Source organism: Rhagoletis pomonella, unplaced genomic scaffold (assembly GCF_013731165.1).
Source record: "Rhagoletis pomonella isolate Grant_MI unplaced genomic scaffold, Rhpom_1.0 Rhpom_scaffold_00007, whole genome shotgun sequence".
NCBI classification, from domain to species: domain Eukaryota; kingdom Metazoa; phylum Arthropoda; class Insecta; order Diptera; family Tephritidae; genus Rhagoletis; species Rhagoletis pomonella.
Genome location: NW_023458561.1, coordinates 31,779,687 through 31,799,828, shown reverse-complemented (window position 1 = coordinate 31,799,828; position 20,142 = coordinate 31,779,687). Strand labels below are relative to the sequence as shown.

The following is a 20,142-nucleotide window of genomic DNA, read 5'->3' as shown; positions in this document are numbered from 1 at the left end:
TGATCGAAATTGTCGCATTAGTCAGTATTTGCATCAGCTCATACCAGTTAACTAACTAGTCATCCTTCACATTAGTTTAATCTACTACCAGAGTGCTTATTAACTAGTTTGACTTTTAACTGCATATGTACATATGTACATACATACTTACACACATCCATACATATGTACATGTACATGCCTGCAAGGGACAGTTGTAAATAAAGTAAGCCTGTGCGTGCATACATACATATGTGGATGGGGAAATTCTTTTGTATCTTTAATTAAATTGTAGGTTGAAAATATTTCTAATTTCTACCAATTTATGTAGCTGAGACCTATGAGAATACACATAAAAGGAAGTGTCCGAAAGTAGAGAAGAATGTATAACCACAATAACATCTAGATAATCAAGTACACGCATATGTTTGTCAATGTGTATGTGGGGATGTGTTTGATTAAAAGTTAAGATCGTTTTACATAATGCTGGAAAGTAATTTTTATGGGCCTGTTTTTTACAGTACTGAATGCCATATGCATGTAAAGGAATGTGGAGTTTGAGCAATGCGTTGTAGATAATTAAAAGGCGTACATACATATGTACATACATATGTCTATGAATGGGAGAGTACTCCTTCCGATTGAATATTTGCATGTAGTTACATAGGTACACCTCGGTTCACTTGATTATGCATATTACTATTTTTTTCAAGAACCGTGCATACCTACATATATGTACATATGTGCCTCAAAAGTATTTTGGTGCTGTTACTCCGTCTCAGTACTCCCAAAACTCTTATGCCGAATTTTTACTAGGAATCAAGGCACATTAAACAGGTAGTATCAGTAGAGCAAAAACAACATTTGCGTGTATTTTGTTGTTGCTTCTGGTATCGAAAGTGTCAAAAACTGTTCTGAATTTTTTCTTCTAAATCAAAGCGTGCCATGTGAAATACAAAAAATTATAAACAATAAAAAATTGAAATTGGAAAAAATAAAAATTGATGCAATTTTCTTTCCTAGTAAATTTGTTTGCTTCTCGAAGCATTGATCCATCCTTTGCAAGGCCCAGTAATCAGCGGTCGTGCTGCCGAGTTGGGCGAACGTTCCAAAAGCTGCTATTCAATCGCTTGTTTTGTATGGAAAAAGGTTTCACAAGCAAATGGATTTTAACAATTCAGAATTTTTGTGAGAAAAAATTAAAAATATTTGACATTTTTTGAACGTAATGACACGATTATTTTTTTATGCCCAACTTTGTCATTAAATTTTTTCGACAAATTACAAGCAAATTTTATTTCAGTTTTTTAATAACAATAGATTGGCACTTACTTGCACGTATGCTAGTTTTGGACGAGCTTCTTTGCCGATTTGTGGCGTGCGCCTTGATGTTGTCACACAAATGAAAATATATTATACTTAATCTTATAAAACCAGTAACTGGTACTCTTAGTTGCCTAAAAGTTGCCTAAACCTCGACAGGTGGCAACCCTCTTTAAAATCTTAACAAACTACTACCCTCTTAAGCTATTCTGGCGTCCATATGGTGATATATTTTGCTATTAACAAATTCTCTTAATTCAAATAGAGTTAAACTTTTTAAACAGGTGGTAACCCTCCCACTGTTAAATTAAGAACTAAAGCCTTTTCAATACCATTCAGTTTAAATTTTTAAATAATTTGAGCTTAATTTTTTAATAGGTGGCAACTATTTTCTAAAACACCTCTTTTTTGAAACTCAAACAAACGATGCAGATCTGATGTGAGGAATAAAAAGGTCTTTAACGAATTCTTTAAAAAAATTTATTGATAATCGTATTATTTATTTTATTTTGTATACATCATTAAATACATATATTATCGAATGCATAATCGCCGTTTGCACGCACAAAATTATGTACATACATACATACTCCATCGGCGCTTAGTGATTCAGTGAAACGGAAGCTTGTTTTGAAGCGCCCAAGTTACCCAGGGTTTCTTGAAGTGATCGCAAAATTCCGATTGGTATCTATTCGAATAAATGAAGAAATTAAAATTGCAAATAGAATTAAAATTACGTACGGTATGTAAGTAGTTAAGGTTTAAAAGAAAAGCAGCAATTTCTTCTAAAGGAACTTACTTGCAAGGCGCTCGTCACCACATCTGGTCCAATATTCAGGTTCATGTCGGGGATTGGTGATGGAGCGGAATAACCAAAGTTTTGATTTTCTACACGCTTAGACAGATGCTTAGAATGAGCGATGTTGACACCTGCATTGGAGTTTGTGTTGACATTGGCATTGGAATTGGCATTGGCATTGGCACTGGCAGCAACTTGAGCGGCATACTGTGGCAGGAGATAAAGAGTGAAAGTTTATATCAGATACCCAAACATTTGTGCATTCTGTAATTATTTGTGGGTTTATGTTATTTTTGGCGTGTAGCCAAATAAAACGAACAGCTAAGGGGAAAACATTGTTTGGTGGCAGGGGAAATTGGTTGAACACTTGAATAAATATTGTATTACATGTAAGTAAAACTTTACTATGTACATAGTAGATATGTATACAGAGTTGGGCAAAATTTACTCAAATAATCAATACAAAAAGCTTATTGTTGTTTTCGTTATTCGTAAATGATAAATAAATAATTGGGTTGTTCACAGTTGCCTGGTTATCAGGTTATCTGGTTATGTGGTTATATTATTTACTCAGTTAACAACAATAACATACACTACAGAATAATAATTTTTAACCACATAACCTGATAACCAGGCAAGTGTGAACAACCCAAATTTTATTAAACAAAAAAATATTCGCATGACGAATAAATAACGATCAAAAACACGAATAATTTATTTATAAGCCATTTATTCACGAATATTCGATTCGTGCAAGGATTAACATACTGGGCATAAAATTTTATTAGAATTATTATCTAAATAACAATTTGTTCGAATAATGCTCCACTCTGTATGTATGTATGTATGTATGTGCATATGTCGTTTTCTACGTGTGCGGTGTTGTGTAAGCCAGTAACCACAGTGTAATACAGCTTAAGTGCAAGCTAAACCCTTTTATTGAGAGAGCCCAAGTAAACCGATTGCCCTGGATAATTAAGCAAACAATTGTGTTATTTCCAATGCCCAATTAAACGGGGTACACTGCCCATATACTAATTTTTTTTAGTTGCAGAGGCTGTAAATAAAAGTTATTCTCAGTTTTAGAAACGATTTCATTCTGACTTCAAAAAGAATATTTAATTTTTAGTTTTTAAGTATCAATAGAAAAAGAAATGATTCGTTTCTTTTTGGGCAAATTGTCATAATATTTTCATCAGTTTTGGACTGTTTTTTTTTTGTTGTTTTTGGAGCCTATGGCTAGGGTTCGACCGATACTATCGATATTGAGTAAGTATCGATACTGAGGGTTTTAAAATTAGTACTTTAATACTCGATACCTTATTTGGTGATTTTACACGATACTTTGCAAAGTACTTGTAGTATCGAATACTTTTTAAAAAACACACTTTTTAAATTTTTTCTTCCATTGCTTTTCTTGCTTATATGGATTACTAGTTTAGTCTGTTGCATAACCTAAACCAAATAAGTTAAAGTTTAATGGCCTTATTCTTAAGAAATAAAGTAAATTTAAAGAGCTTAATAAAATGACATTTTCATACATTTTTCAGTTTATAAACCTTTTTTATTTTTTATGAATAAGGCCATAAAACTTTACGCAAAGTTCACGAAAATGCAGAATTTTTAGAAACTTTTTGGGTATGCAGTTTTGTAAAATATTCAAATTTACGTGTAGCCTACTACCGTCGACTTTTAATTCAAACTTGCACATTATTATACTAAAATTGAATAGGCTACAAAAATGCATACCCTAAAACTTTACAAAAATTTCTTAATAAAACTTGAAATTCGTGAACGTGAATTATATATATATATATATATATATATATATATTTATGTATGTATGTACATTTAACGTTAAATTACTTCTAACGTGAAAGTAAGTTCTGCAATGAAATAAAAATCAAATATTTAAAATTTCTATTGTTTTAATTTTAGGAAATAACTAGTAGATATACGATTGAAGAATAAAATAATTTTAGTATCCCAAAAAACGTATTTTAATGAGTCCGATACTGAGTAGTATCGATACTTTTTCCCTGATACTTTTAGAGTATCGATACCATGAGCTCGATGCCAGAATGAGTACTCAGTATCGATACCAAAGTCTGAAATTTCGAACCCTACCTATGGCAATTTACATACACTTTTTGAAACCTTTCAAGGTTTTATGTGTTACTTATATGACTTTTCTGGATTTTTAGTATACATATTTTCATTCATTTATTATTTAGGACATTTTGGGATTTCTACGGGAAATTTAAATCTTTATTTTACTTATACCAGTTTTATTATATGGCGATTGAGAGGTGCATGAGCCAGAAATTCATAAAGAAATTTTCACGCATACCCATGCGCTATAAAACTGCATACCCAACATTTTGCTAGAAACTCAAATTTTTTTTTAATTTTGGTGAAAATTTGTTATAAAACATTTAAATTTTTTTTGGTGAAATTTTTTTTTTGTTTCGGGGGCACCTTAAAATTGTTTTCAACTCATTTTTACTATCTAACGTTTCTTAACTGGAACAAGAGAAACGATTTTCTTCAAAATTAGTACTTTTTCTGCACTTTGCACTAAAATTTTTTTTTATATAAACAAACAAAAATTCAAAAATCGGTCTCTTGCAAATTTTACTAGCTTCGATTTAAAAATAATAATCAACTTGAATGAAAAATAAAAGCTCCAGTGAATTGTGAACACTAAATTCCAATTTTTGAACCACTGTGCGCTGGTACTTCGGCAAAATAAATCAAATTTAAATCAGTTACTGTTATGTTTGAGTGAAAAAATAAAAATCATAAGATAATCATTATTTTTGATCGCCGTTGAGCGAAGAAATAAAACTAAATAATAATAATTAAATATTATAAAATAATTATTTTTGATGGAAAAAGTAAAAATCAAGTAAGTAATAATAGTTTCCTTGTCAATGTTATTGTGGCTTATTAGCATTAAATTTTTTTTTTAATATTTTTATTGAGCTTTGGACCACGATTTTTTATTAGGAAAAATTGAAAAGCAACAAAATCTAAGCGGTAGAAGTTATATCAGCTATTTCGGAGATCACCACGTCTCCTCATCAGACTTCTTTTTTCTAGACTTCAGCAGAGAACGAACATTTTCAATTAAATTTTTCCTAATAAACAATAAAAATATTTAAAAAAAAAATACAAAAAAAAAAATTATAATTTTCTTTGAGCGAAAATATAAAACTCAATAATAATAGTTATTTTTAAGCGAAAAAAAATAAAAATCATAAAATAAAGATTAAATGCTGATTTGAATTGTTTTACTCATAATAATTTTTAACAAAAATTTTTCCACCCATGCTAAGTCCAGCAAAAAAAAAAGTTTTATATACAAAATAAATTGAGTTTTTATTCACGACGTTTGCAGTCAAAAAGGTTAAAAAACAAAATAAAAATTTGAGCGCTAATACATAGTAACTATATACAAGTAGTTTTTGAAACTTTGAACAGTTTTTTGTTCAAATGCAATTTCTGCTGAAAATTTCGAGTGTGGATGCTTCCTCAAAAGTGCAGCTTCGAATACAATAAATCGTGGTTCACATAATGAAGATAACTTAAAGAAGTTTAGAAATTAAGATTAAAAATTTTCTAATATTTTTCGTATTTCGCATCCATTCGATTTTCCATTTGTGATCGAAAGGTTGTTCGAATGAACGATTGTGTTCAGTCGCTTGTTCACGACTGCCATCATACCGAATTACGATTCGAGCTCAGGTCATATGTCCCTTGTTCTGTTATGCCCAAGCACAGCTAGCTAACTAACTACTTAACAGCAATGCAAGTAAGTATGCATCTATATTTATTTTTTATCAAAAATAAAGGTAAAAAAATATTCATATAAATGTCTAAAGCACAACAAATTTGCTTTAACCTCCAGAACCACAGCAACGAAGGAGTGAGCGATTAAATTGCACCAGCATTATTAAGCAAAAACTAAAAGCACAAGAAAAAAGAAAAAAAAAATGCTTGCAGCACGTACAAACCACAAACATATGTAAAGCATTGATGCAGAGATGGGATGAGAGGTATAGCGGAGGGTGACCGCGCTTGCATTTAACCGCACAATTTGCATAAAATGCCAAATGCAGCCATGTAAGAAACTGCGAGCAACAAGCTATGCGCAACTACTGCATAAGTACTTACATATGTATGTATATATAAAAATGTATGTTCATATGTATAGTTGAGTGTATGTATGTGCACAATAGTAGCCTACGTGTGTTCGTGTGTGGGAGCGTAAGCACCGTTTTTTGGGATGAGGGGAGGGCTATTGTACTCGTATTATTGCAGCATTGAGAATCAATAATGCGACGTATGAGCGCCGACTCTCCTGCACCGCGCCATCACTTAACTTTGCCCCCCACCACAAAAGCAATTTCCAAATTAAGCCGACCGCTATGCTACTAACGGTTACCGCACTCCTGTCAGTACCATATTGTTTTTTGTTTTGGTTTTTAATTGCAGTTTTTATTTTTGGTTTGCCTATGCCGAGCGCTGCTGCTAAGATACCTGGTTGTAGTGCTGTTTTTTGACAGCTAAACTTCCTGCCGACGAATCATCATCGTCTGTAGTGGTAGCTGCGCTTTCGGTCCAATAAACAACACGCTGTGTCTGTACCAAACGCTCACGCTCGCGTTGCCGCTGTTGCTGCCGTTCGCGTTTATGCTGAATTTGTGGTCGAATGCGTGATTTTTGTCGCAAGCGTTGTCTGCTCACAACAATGGTGGGCGGTGCGGCAGCAATGTCGCCGGCACCTTCAACGTGCGTTTGCACTGGCGGCTGCTGGTTGCTGATTTGTCCGACGTCCTTGGTGGTGTCGATGGTGACTGTGGTTTTGGTGGAGGTTGCTGCTGCTGCAGGATGTTGCACATCGGCAACATGAGCAGCGATTTTTTTCACAGCATATTTACGTTTTTCCACGGTTGTAGAGGCGGCGACATTACTGTCGTCATTATGGTCGGTATTTTTTCCTCCCGTTGCTGCTGCTGCTAAAATGTCATCCGCATGATTAGGGGTCTCTGCGCTGTTGGTTTGGTGGGCAGCAGTGGCCTTGCGGTCAGAATTATTGCGAATTTTATTTGTGCCACTACTGAGTGTCTACAAAGGTGATGGTGATTAAGTTAAAATGTGTAAAATAGTTTTTTTTTTTTAAAGTTAAGGAAAGATTTCTTTTGCAATATTTTGCAAAAGGGACGTATTTTTTAAAGTTAGCGAATAAAAAAGGCTTCTATGCCTGGCATTGTGTGCTGAAATTGTTAACCTTGTTTCCAAAGAAGCTTTGAAAGTCTCGAAGTCTTCTATGAAAAGGTTTCGTTGAACTTATTAGACATTCAAAATAAAATTAATCAAATCCGCTTTAATTTTCCAGTAAAGGTAGGTGCTTAGAAGAGAAGGAGAGAGAGGAAGATGCAAATCTTGCTTACATACTCGCAGCAAAGTTTAGATTATTGTATGTGTCAATGTACATATTTATGTGAAATCGACCAATGTTTGAAATCGATCATTTATGTATGATTTGGATGAACTTTTCGTCAAAACTTTTCATTCACATTCGATAGTTTGACATGGTAGCGACGATATAACGAAGTTCTGCAAAAAAAAAAGAAAATGTTTCGAAAATTCAAAATTCACAATTCCCGGATTTTGCAAATTTATTTTTTGAAGATCCCAAAAACTTTTCTGGTCACTCTTTAACGTTGATATTTGGGTCTATATAAAAAAGATATATAAAAAAAGTCGCAAAATAAAAAAACATTACAGAATTTCAAAATTTAAAAAATCGCAAAGCAGAAATTTATTCATATCTACATATATGTACGCTTTTGGCAAAATTTTTTTTATAAATTGATGCTATTTTAAATATGAATTTTTGAACTTTGAAAATTTCAGTTTTACCCTTAATTAAAAATAAATTTAAATTTTTGAACATAAATTTATTAAGAGCTATCAAAAAATCGTGTTTGTTTTTCAAAGTTAAAATATTTTAATTAAAAAAAAAAAACACTTGAAAATTTCAAAAATTCATATTAAAACAAAAACAACTTGACAAATTTAGGTTATTTTCAGATCAATTGCAGATAAAAAGTTAAAAAGTTTTTGATTTTATGTTGTTTTTGATTTCAAAATTCTGTGTTTTTTACATATGTTTGTATGTATATATTTTTTCAAAAAATAAAAAATCCCGGAAATTGTGAATGCTTGAATTTTGCATAACTTAAAAAAAAAATTTAAATTTTTTCGCAGCTTTCGTTATATGTAACTAGTAATTTTTAGCAAAAAAAAAACCGACTTCAACTCCCATATAAAAAAAAAATATGTATATATATATCTCATGATCCGCTGATCGGATCTTAACCAGATTAGTATGGGACCACCTCTGAGACACTACCTTTCCGATGCAAAAAAAATTATCGAAATCGGTTGACGTTGTCCAAAGTTATGCGGTAACATACATAAAAAAAAAAAAAGCTTCCGACGAACTGATAACTTCCTCCTTTTTTGGAAGTCGGTTAAAAAGGAAAGTTCTGACCAAAAATTCATCCAAATCGAAAATGGTCAATTCCAACCATAATTCGATTTGACATATATTGACCCATGTACTTATGTAGTACATATATGAGAATTTCCTCCGAAATCCGACGTTAATTTGAATGGATAGTGCTATGGCGAACTCCAATTCGACGAATGAAGATGAAAACAATGGTTATTTTATTTAATGAATGGTTAGAATAATATCTTCTGGCGCTATTAACACACATAGTTAGATCTGTTCAATAAAATACTTACACTGGGTTTGATGAGGTACTTCTTTGGTGGTCGTACTTTTTGGATGTACGTCTCCCCTGATTCACCTGAGGACTTAACGTTGCTGGGTGCACTGGTCACTGTATCCACTTGATTGTTGAGTGCATTTGGAAGGACTTTTGTATTGGATACAACTTTACCATCAGCATAAGCAACTGAGCCACCGTAGCCACCTTTACTGGTATCACCGCCGAGAATGGCTGAGGCGCCGGTGTGTGGATTGGCTTCTGCACCCGCATATAATATACCGGCGGCATTGCCTAGGCGGGAGAAAGAGACAAATAAAAATATGGAAATACAAACTTGATTTGGGAAAAAATAAACGTACCGAGGGCTTTTGTTCAATACCCCCTATCTACATTTTTCACAAAAATTAGATGCAATTGCAGATAGAGGGTATTGAATATAAGCCCTCGATACGCAGAGGAAAATATGACGTCTTAAATTTTAAAGTTTATTTCTATGAATGGTTCCTAGACGAGGACGTAAGATTCGATTAGGCTGGGTGAAGGTGATCTCTCCGAAATGGGTTTGTCCTATGTGTTACCACATAACTTTGAACGGTAGCCATTAATCAATTGATCTAACGTCACATACTAATCGAAAACTTACGAAGGCGACAAATATTTATAATTGAGTGTGCCTCAGGCTAAGTTAAAAAGTGCAACCCATTTTTTAAGCATTGAATTCCAATCCGAAAGTGCACTATCAGCACCTCCATCAAAAGCGAGAGCGGTCAGCACGTAAACGCCGTCTTGACCGTTTCCGATCCACTTAGTGTCAGTACAACCTTGGAACTGGGCTTGTTGCAATCTGCAGTTTTAAGCAAAGTCACTATAACCTGGTATAACTACAGACATGTAAGATTCATATTTCGACACGATGAATGGGAGATAAGGCAGCCCTTCTAGGAATATTGATTGCGGCATGATTATCTAAGTAGGAAACGTCATACTGGCTTCTTTAATTGCAACTACTTCTCCTTGCGAAATGTTTGATGAGGACCTTTGGGCGGAAGACGTGCCATCCAACTTTTCCGTCAAGTTTCGATGCACTTGATGTAGAGAAAGGCAGCTTTGAATCATTTCAAAAATAAAGGGATCCATAAAATCTGGTACAAAAGTGTACGCTTCAAAAAAGGTGGAATGCCGAGACGCTGAGTTTGTAAAGCACCAAATTTATCTGAAATTAATTGCACCCGCACGGATTGGTCTGCGGTACATCACAAATATCAGTGAGTGCAGCCCGCGGTAAGCCACTTAGCTGGCACATCCCAACGTCTGCGGTTCCATAGAACTGAATAGGCTTAATTATGATGCCGTAGAGCAAACTCTACAAATTTACCAATCGCGTGACTTGGCCCTAATTCAAGAACATTTGAATACGTTCCACATCTTGTGGATATAGACGAGTGCGTAGAGATGCTTGCTACTAGTTGTTAGCTTGCAGAAGGGTTCGGGTTCGAGTGCTGTTAGACGGAACATATATCTTTTTTTTCGATTTTTCTTAATTACGTAAAAGCTTCTGTGAAGTGCAGAACAAAATGCTGTTCAAACGAAAAAATATCAAAAAATAAATCTGTTTAAAGCAAATAAAACGTCGTGTGGAGCAAAATCACATGTGTTTTACGGATTGTTATGAAAAATTATCTTCTTAAATTCGCAGTATCGCTAAGTTTTTATAAGCGTACAATATAATGTATGTATGTCAAACTATTTTATTCATAACCCTCTACACTTTATACTCTTGACGGAAGTGCGCACTTCCATCTTTCGATGTCGAGACCTGACAAACATCAATATTTTAAGTAAATATGTACTTATTACCTGAATAATACGAAAATGGAAGTACATACATACATATATATGCATTTGTATTACCATTCATGCTGTCTAGAAGGTTAATGTGGTGAGTATTTTAAATGTTTTAAAACCAACCTTGAACTTATGGAATTAGATAACCTCCTATTTTGTCTGATCAAACGCGTGCAGCTGAGAAAACTAATTAAATAAATACTAGCCTAGAAGCAGAAGGTATACTACTACTTCTTCCACTTCCTATGAATTAAAGCTATGGTAGCTCAATTCCAGCGGTGTGAGCACTAGGGTGGTGCAATAAAAAGTAAAGTTGGAATGTTAATGCTCTCCCACCTAGAATTGTTCTATAACGAAAAAAATATTCCCCTATTTCTTATTTCGAAACCAAAAAAATATTTAGAGGTTGGTCAAAGCGCTCAAAGTTTACCATGTACTTCATATGTTCTATGACCAAGCAAGATGCCAACGTAAAATGTTGGCTATACTTTACTTTCATTAAAGCTTGTACCATAACTGAATACTTAAAAATAGAAGAAATATAAATCAATTATTGTTTTATGTACCACCGGCGCTGCCTCCTAAGCCAGCAGCAGCTTTTTGCCCATAGGGTGTGCCTGCCGAAGCGCTGAGTCCGCCATGTGCTGAGTCGCCAGTCAATAGGCCACCTAAACCAGCCTCCGCGTGGTATCCACCGAAATTGACGCCAAATTTACCATCTCTGAATGTGAGGAGCTAAGACGAAAGCAAAATAAATAAAATGAGACAAAATAAATAAAATGATACAAATTAAATAACAGGTAAATAGCATATACGTAATTAAAAATTGATAAATATTAAAAAAATGTCTGCAGAATTGTTGTCAAAATATGAACACTTGTGAATACAATAGGAGTGTACTCGTACCCAAAACCATGATAAAAACATAACAAGGTAAATTCATTATCTCAATTCGTAGGCATGATTTTTTTCTGACGTTTTCAAGCATTTTAAAATCATATAAAATTTAAACAAAAAAAAAATTAAATTGTACACAATTGTTGTTGCTTGAGATTGAAAATGAGAATGTGTGTGTGAGTTTGAGTTTTTAATTTTTAAATTATATTGCTGGCAAACGTCAGACTGGTTTTACCTTGTTATGTTTTTATCATGCCCAAAACTATTAAAAGTTTATGAAAACTAAAGAAATATGTAGAAAACTTACAAAGTAGGGGAAATTGAGAGAGCAAAATGTTATAGAGCGCTGTAAATTTCTGCTGGAAAAATTTTTACAAGCGAAAACTTGCAAGTAAGAAAATCAGCTGATCACATACACATGTTTGTAAACAAACAACAGAAAATATGGCCTTTTTGGGTTATTTATTGCAAATTTTATTAGATTTGTACTTTAAAAAGTATTTTCTTATGCAAAACTATTCAATTGTATAAAACGCCAAATCGAGGAAAATGTATCAAGCAGAAAATAAATTGCCAAATGAACCACCAGTGGCAACTGTGGAAGCGATCAGCTGTTTCGCAGGTTGCGAGTTTTTGCAAATTTTGAGTTCTCCTACTTCTGTGAATATTTTGTCTCTTTGAGAGCGAATGCTGCTAAATTCTCAGAATTTTTGTCCGCTCAATACGAGAACACACACACAAATATTTTGCTAATTAATGGAAAGTGCAGTGATGCATAGGTTTACCAAATTAGACATTCTGATAAGTATTCGATTTATCAAATTTCTTATCACTCTACATATGTACTCTTACACGAAATGGAACATGCAATGACAGTACATATATATTTCAAAATCAAATCGATATCAATACGATTATCAACGTTGCTATTTTTTCTTATGTGCATTCCGTTATCTTATCGTGCCTGTTGCTGACGAAAGTCAAATCGGTGGTGTAGCGTTAAGGCCAGGTTAATTACAAAAATCATCACGGTTGTACATATGTATGTATTGCCTTTGAAAGGCAGGTGATTTTTAAGGTACGCTCAATTTGTGCACAACTGTGTTTAGATAGACGTATTTCATATACATTTGTACATCGGCGACCGCTGTAGCCGAGAGGTGCGCACTACCACTGTGTACAACCGAGGTTCGATTTACATTGTAATGCATATAAAAATGTTGCAAGTCGGACAATTTTTTAATTTCTGTAAACTTTTAGTCCTTTTGCCACGGCCATAAATGATATATCGTTGGAAAGATTTGAAGCTTAGCTATCAAAATAAGCCATTTGCGAATAAATGGTACGTTTTTTTTTTTAAATTGCAATACAATATTTTTATTGGAAATTTTTTGGAAAAAAAATTTTAGCAAAAAATGTTTATTCCCACCAAAAAGCACGGAAAAAGTTCCAATAGGTCGGCAATTTTTGATTCTATCTTATAAGTGTGACATGAGATAAGAATTTCAAGAAAACTTGTGGCTGAAACTAGCCAAAAAACTGCGTTGGAAAAAAAATTTTTACGCATTAGTTACCAGTAATCAAAACAACAACGTGGTGGAGTTTGAAAAAAAATGCTGACATAACTTCTTCGTGTGAAAATATTTTCATATATTTCAAATAAATTTTCACAATACATATCAGAAATAGGTCACTGTTTTTTTAGTAGAATAAACGTAATAAATTCCACCACAAATATGTCTCACTATTGAAAATTCGCAGAAAAAGTATATAAAATCAACTAAAATATATTTGAGTTTCACTAGGATTATAAATTGATTTCAGAACACTGTCACATCTTTCCGCTGTCATTTTCAAAAAATTCGGAAAACATTTTTTTTGAGCCGAACTTGTTCAACAGAACACACTGTGAGGCGGCGTAAAGCTGTGGACCTTTCCATTTGTGTAACAACATTAAGAACCAAACAACAAATTGGAGGAAAAGTTTGGCCTTAATATGATTATATTATTATTATTATTATTATTTCATAAACATGCGAATGGCCTCTAATTATTTTTTTGTTATGAATGCTTTGTACACACCCACACACTTATATATGTATATATATATATGTATATACACTGTACATTAGGGTGCATCACCAAAAAATGTTGCGACTTTTCCACAGCAATTATAAAATGAAAAATAAAAGGCTAAATAAAATTTTAAGACTTTCGCCGAAATATTTTGGAAAATAATTAGGATTTGCTGGAGCAAGACCGATTTGAAAATTCCTAAAAAATCTCATTATTTTGATTTCTTTGTATCAATCTTTAAATATTTTTATGCATACCCTTTAAGCTCTTCTATCAGCTGAGGTGATTTTTAAGAAAAAAATTTTTAAAGACTACCAATACATTTACACAAAAAAAAAAACGATTTTTTGGCGATGTTTTCAAATGGGCCCAGTTTACTTAAATCTTAATATTTTTCCGAAATATTTTGGCGAAAGTCTTAAATATAATAGATTTTATACTTCTAACAAAAAAACCGCATCGAATCTTTTTTTTTGGTATGAAGAGTGATGCACCATAATGCACATATATACATTGTACATTTGTGTGTACATTTGTATGTGACAACGGTTACGCAGACGAAGGTGGCATTATCAGCGTACGTATTCTTTATAGTTCTATGCTATCATTTGATATGGCCAGTAGTGTATCTTTCGTGTTACAATAATGACAGTTAAGTTATTGTCGTTTTCATTTTCATTTTCATTGGTCTGCCTATTAATTGCGAAATCGTTGTTGTTATCCGAAGCGGCCTCAATCACTTGGGGCCAACAGAGCAAGTATGCTTCAACTATTTACGACGAAGAAATTCAAATAACTGATGCCAATCCCGCAGTCGAAATAACCTATCCGGAAAAGGTGAGCAGCAGTGCATTAATACACATTTACATACATACATAAGTATGTCGCATTGTTTGTATGTAGCTTTGTAAAATGGTTAAATTTAGAATTCCAAAGGGGTCATAATTTATGTAAAAGTCAAGTCAAAATATGCAACCGAAATTGTAAATTCTGCATGGCATAGCCCAAGAGGGTTTGAAATTTCCTACATCTGCATAGAACCCTTTTCAGGTGTTGTGTGAAGTGAAGTTATTGTGCTTCTTTTTTTAACAACTTAGTGCACGATGTTGACTTAAATAAGAGCATTCATTTAATATCCAAATTTATTTGCAAGTTCAGGGGAGCTTCAGTTGGGCGCTCTGTGCTTAAATCCCCCTTCTATTTTGTTCGCGCTACGAGTTGGTGAAATCGTTTCGGTTTTGACGATGTATCGCCGGATAGCCCTTAAGAGTTATAAATTTACAGTAATATACAAAGGTTAGCGAGTAATGAGCGTGTAGGCTGTGCATGATTATTTGTAAAGGAATGCGAAATTGAATGCATAATGATGTCCAGTGGTTGATGTTGGAAAACAAAATTAATGATATAGATAAAAATATCGATAAAAAAATGGATAATAAAAGTGCTCAGAATATGGATAAATGTGATGGTAAATTCGTTGAAAAAATCGTGAGGTACGCTTATTTGCAATATCGATACATTTATCGAAAACAATAAACCATTCTAATACTGTTGTAAAAAAAAGAGGTTTAAGAAGACTTACAGCCGAAAATATTTTTGTGGAGGGTGGCATATATTTGAAAAAATTATAATTTAATTTAATTGATAAGATAAATAAAATATTGCAATATGGGTAACAAACTGAAGAGGTTTAGGAAAGTTTACTGCCGAAAATATTTTTGTGGAGGGTTGCCACCTATTTGAGAAATTTTATTTAATTAAATTGATAAAATAAATGAGATATTACAAGAAGGGTATCAAACAATATAAAAATACTCTTTAGGCGCAATGAAGCACGCCAGGTATTGGCTAGTTGAAAATAAAATAATGCATATATTTTTGTTTTCTGGCATGGCTGCAGTTCGTTTTTAAAGAAAGTTTCATTTTATGATATCAACAATATTATTAAGCTTAATCAAATTAAGTAAATAGTTGTTCCACTGAAAACGACGTTGGTGAAATTCTGAAAAAAATTTGAAAATACTAGATCGGTGATAGATATAAGTGGTGTTTAATGAGACCGAAAAAAGTGCAGAGCAGCTCAAGTTTGAGCCGAATAGTGCAGCTGTCAAAAACAAAAAAATCAACAATCGAACAAGTTGGAGAACCAAACAGAAATTTATGCATTGCATTATGCAATTTCATTTGACCACCCATCATTTCTTATTTATCTATCGATTTTTTTCATCAGTAACTTGATTTTTTTTTTGTAACAGAATTTTTATAATTTTTCTTCTGCTAAAGTTTGATGTTTTTTCATTCTTTCATTAAAAAATAAAAAAAGCTGGAATGATCAATTAATTTGCCAGAAACTATAAGCCCTATCGGAAAGTGATGTATACATGGTTTATGGAGAACTTCATTAGCTTTCATTTGCCGTATTTTGATTTAAGCTGAATAACGGTGAATTGAAAATATCTCGAAAACGTATCCATAGAATTAAGAACTAACTAGACTTTCGGAATCACCGAGCAATTTTACATAGGAATTGGATAGTGTCATCCATAGAACATTTTTGCTGTAAACCAGTGTAATTGACGAGAGAAACACTAACTGTAACAGGCGCTCCTTAGTGTAGACTAGGCTTACTAATTCGAAACTACTTTTTTAGCCTAGATAGATAGACAGATAGATACAGTGACACAAACAAATATTCGTAATGTTTTTCGATCAAAATTTTTTTTGTTATTTTTATATAAACCATACGACAACTTGCGCGGGAACTGACATTGTAGCATTTGTCTTGCAAAAATTTACCAATTTGTAGCGGGTCGCAGTGCATACTTTCCCCTAATATACAGTGACTCAAACAAATGACCACGTGTTATTTTTGTTTTTAATATTCGTCATATTTTTCCACCTAATTTCTTTTTGTTATTTTTATATAAAAATATCGTTCAAGTTTTAACCAAAACTGTGTAAATCACAGTTTCAAACTTTATACAAAATTTAGGAAAATTCAACAAATTTTCATCAAAATTTCAAATTTTTATTCTGAATTTTTAGAAAATTTTTGGGCATGCCTAACTGTAAAACTGTAATTATGATATTTTTGTGTGTGCAGGGTCGCCAACAGTAAATCCGAGCCCGGTACTAAATATGTGCCGGGCCCCTTCCTCACCTTAAAAATTTATCAAAATCTTTTTATTTTCCAAATTAATTTTCAGAAAGTTAAGGAAGACCATCTCCCTTTCGACAGGCTTAAGCGTAAACAGCATCACCAAAAAAACTTAAAATTTATATACCCATATATAGCCACATACTAACTCCTAAACACTCAGTTGTTTTTAATTTACTTCTCAGTACAAAGGTACATATTCAAGTACGTCCTTCACTGTTTGCTACATACCTAAATATGTACATATGCATATGTATGTATCTTCAAACAGACAATCTTATCGAAAATTATATTTGTTTGCTGAATGATTAGCAAAATGTTTTGTCTAGCGGAGTTAAACAAGTACTTTCTATTTAACTTTATTTTATTATTATTTAATTTCTGTACTAATTATGTTTTACTGCTTTATAGGGCTGCATTGACTGCAATGACTACACCATCGTCGCAATGCATGCATTCGATATGCAAACACCGCCACTGCGCGCCACAGCGGACGGGGAAAGCATAAATAAGGAAGTGGCAAATTCAACAACGATAGAGGTGTTGCGTGGCGGCATAGGCTTCAATTATACAACAATACGATTTCAAAAAATAACAAAATCCGCTAATCAACTACCAGTTGCAGACAAAGGTGACAAACCAGTTGACAATGAAAGTGTTAAAGCTACAGGGCGTAGAAATGTTGTTCGCGCCCACTATCAGTTTGTTATTTATGGTGTTAGTATATAAGAATGCATTGTTTGTACATAAATACATACATACGTATACAGTAAGGTTGATAATAAGTACCTAAATAAAATAAGATAAAAGGAATGCATATAACGTCTAAATATGTGTGTATTAGAGGGCTGCATGAATTCATTCAAAACTGCTTATGAATTATTCATATACAAAACGAATGAATGATTTTGGCTTAAACATTTTTTTTTTAAATTTGAGTGAATACCTGTTGAGATTAGGGCTGGGACTATCCGCACATTCGAATATCCGGATATCCATTCGGATTATCCGTTGACACGAATAAAATCCGGATGGTATGGATATCCGGTTAATATTCGCTTGTGCAAGTACTCGGATATCCGGATTTACGAAGATCCGGTTAATATTCGTATTTTCAGATATACAAAAAAAAAATCAACAAACTGATTAATAATATTCGTGAATTCAATCATGCACACGATAGAGTGAATTAGCTCTTGACGGACTTGAAGTTGACCTTTTGTTTTGTATCGTTTTGTCACAATATAAACAAATGGCACTATTCTTGTCATCAATTTTAAAAATGCTACAATTTGGTAAAAAATTCACCACGGCCAAAAGTATCGTAATAGCTTTCATTATTCCGTCCATGATATTTTAAAGCCATGAAAAAACTCTCGCGGTCAATTTTATTTTATTTTTTATTTTTACGAAACGATCAAGGCGAATTTATACAAGGTGGTGTTGATGGCGAATTTAGATTTTCGCCGAGGTACGTCTTAATGTCAAAATGATGTGTTTGTTGTAAAATGAATTCGCCTTGTTTACAACAAACACATCATTTTGACATTCAGTAGTACCGCGGCGAATATTTAATTCGCCATCAACACCACCTTGTATAAATTCGCCTTGGAAACGATACTTTAATTTCCCAATACCAGGCGCTCATGCTTATGATGTAGCAAGTTTTCTATACGCATATATTTGTTTGTTGAACTTTTTAATTCGTTTGTAGAAGCCCTTGAAATGACAAAGTAGAATTTTGGAAATTTTAAAATTTATACAAACAATTTTGTGCGTAGAAATAGAAAACTTGTTACTACACATTTATGAGCGCCAGGTAATGGGAAATGAATGTATCGTTTCGATAACGAAAAATCCGGATATTCGGTTAGCCGAATAGCACCTTAGCTTCCAGAGTAGCCGGATTTTTCATTTAGGTATCCGGATATTCGAATATTCGGTTTATCCGGATAGTAGAAAATTCCGGATGAAGTTCCCAGCCCTAGTTGAGATATATGTATCGGCATAACAACACTGCAAACCAAAGTTCCCAAAATCTTAACGAAATCCTTAGGAGTATCACATTTCTGTAACAATTTTTTTACGAATCTTCAAAGAAAATTATATAAAGGGGCTGACACGAACTCGTAAAGAAATTTCTGTACGAAAAGTAAAGCAAATTCTGAAAAAATAAAGCAAATTCTGAACAAATTCTGCAAGGAATTAATTCTTCACATAGCAGCATTATTCTCATTGCTTTACCGATTTTCTTTCGAAATTTCGTAAAAGAATCGAAGTGAGCGCAGTTTTGTTTGTAAAAAAAGTTTTACCGAAATGTATTTGAATAATTTGAATGTTTTTCATTCATTCATTCATATTCTTCCATTTGAGGGTAGAAAATTAACACAAAATGTATACAGTAAATTTTGCTTAGCACGAAAAACTTGTGCACCTAACCGAAAAAGGCACTTAAGCGAATTTTCTTTACTACTTCAATGAGGAAGGTATCCGAATCCCTATGAAACCAAATAATGGAGAAGCACTTATCACGTAGAAAATAATGCAAGCGAAATTTTTTTTCGAATGGTATCTTATTATCTATATAACTAGACAAATTGATAGCCATTTCCGTTGTTCTGCGATATGAGTAAAATAAATAAAAGCTTGTCAAATTAGGTAATTGTAGGCCAATGCAGGTAAATGTAATACTTTCTTTGATAATTGATACTAGTTGCACAATTTTTAAGGCAGCTATCGCCAATGTGCAGGTATGTTGAATGCATCTATCGGAGCAGTTTCCTTATAAATGTTAAAAATAATGTCTCAGATGCGCATTTTGGGGTAGGTATCTTAAATGTGCACTTAAGCATAAAGGCAGCAAAGCAAAATATACTGTATTCATAACTTACAAAATTCAAAACGGTAGTATTTTGTGAAGTAAAATATTCAAATCTATGTACTCTGTTTGGCTAGATGTTTGAATGAATTCATGCGGCCCTCTAGTATGTATATCAATTTCCTGTGTGATAAATTTGAAGTTTTATAGGGGAAGGAACAAATTTTTTTGAACTGAAACTTCTTTGCGCTCAGTTGGGTATTAAGGCAGATATTTATGTAACGGAAGAGCGACACTATCGTTGGGCTCTATTGTGATTAAGGTTAAGGCTAAGGCTTTGATTAAGATTGAGATTAATATTCATATAAAGATTTACAGCAATAGAAAGTTTAAAATTAAGGTTAAGGTTAAGGTTAAGGTTAAGGTTAAGGTTAAGGTTAAG

At 33.1% G+C, this 20,142-nt stretch overlaps 2 protein-coding genes across 2 annotated transcripts; one reads left to right on the top strand and one right to left on the bottom strand.

The window, feature by feature from the left end:
• Positions 1-1,768: 1,768 nt before the first annotated feature.
• On the bottom strand, positions 1,769-12,446 carry LOC118743784. The gene is made up of 6 exons (XM_036476548.1): positions 12,435-12,446; positions 11,319-11,487; positions 8,921-9,198; positions 6,644-7,231; positions 2,102-2,308; positions 1,769-1,990 (listed from the first exon to the last, which is right to left on the bottom strand). The coding sequence occupies exons 1-6, from the start codon at positions 12,444-12,446 to the stop codon at positions 1,904-1,906; spliced, it is 1,341 nt and encodes a 446-aa protein (XP_036332441.1). The 3' UTR covers positions 1,769-1,903.
• A 1,887-nt stretch (positions 12,447-14,333) lies between these two features.
• Positions 14,334-17,690, top strand: LOC118743691. The gene is made up of 2 exons (XM_036476453.1): positions 14,334-14,562; positions 17,294-17,690. The coding sequence occupies exons 1-2, from the start codon at positions 14,371-14,373 to the stop codon at positions 17,609-17,611; spliced, it is 510 nt and encodes a 169-aa protein (XP_036332346.1). The 5' UTR covers positions 14,334-14,370; the 3' UTR covers positions 17,612-17,690.
• Positions 17,691-20,142: the final 2,452 nt, after the last annotated feature.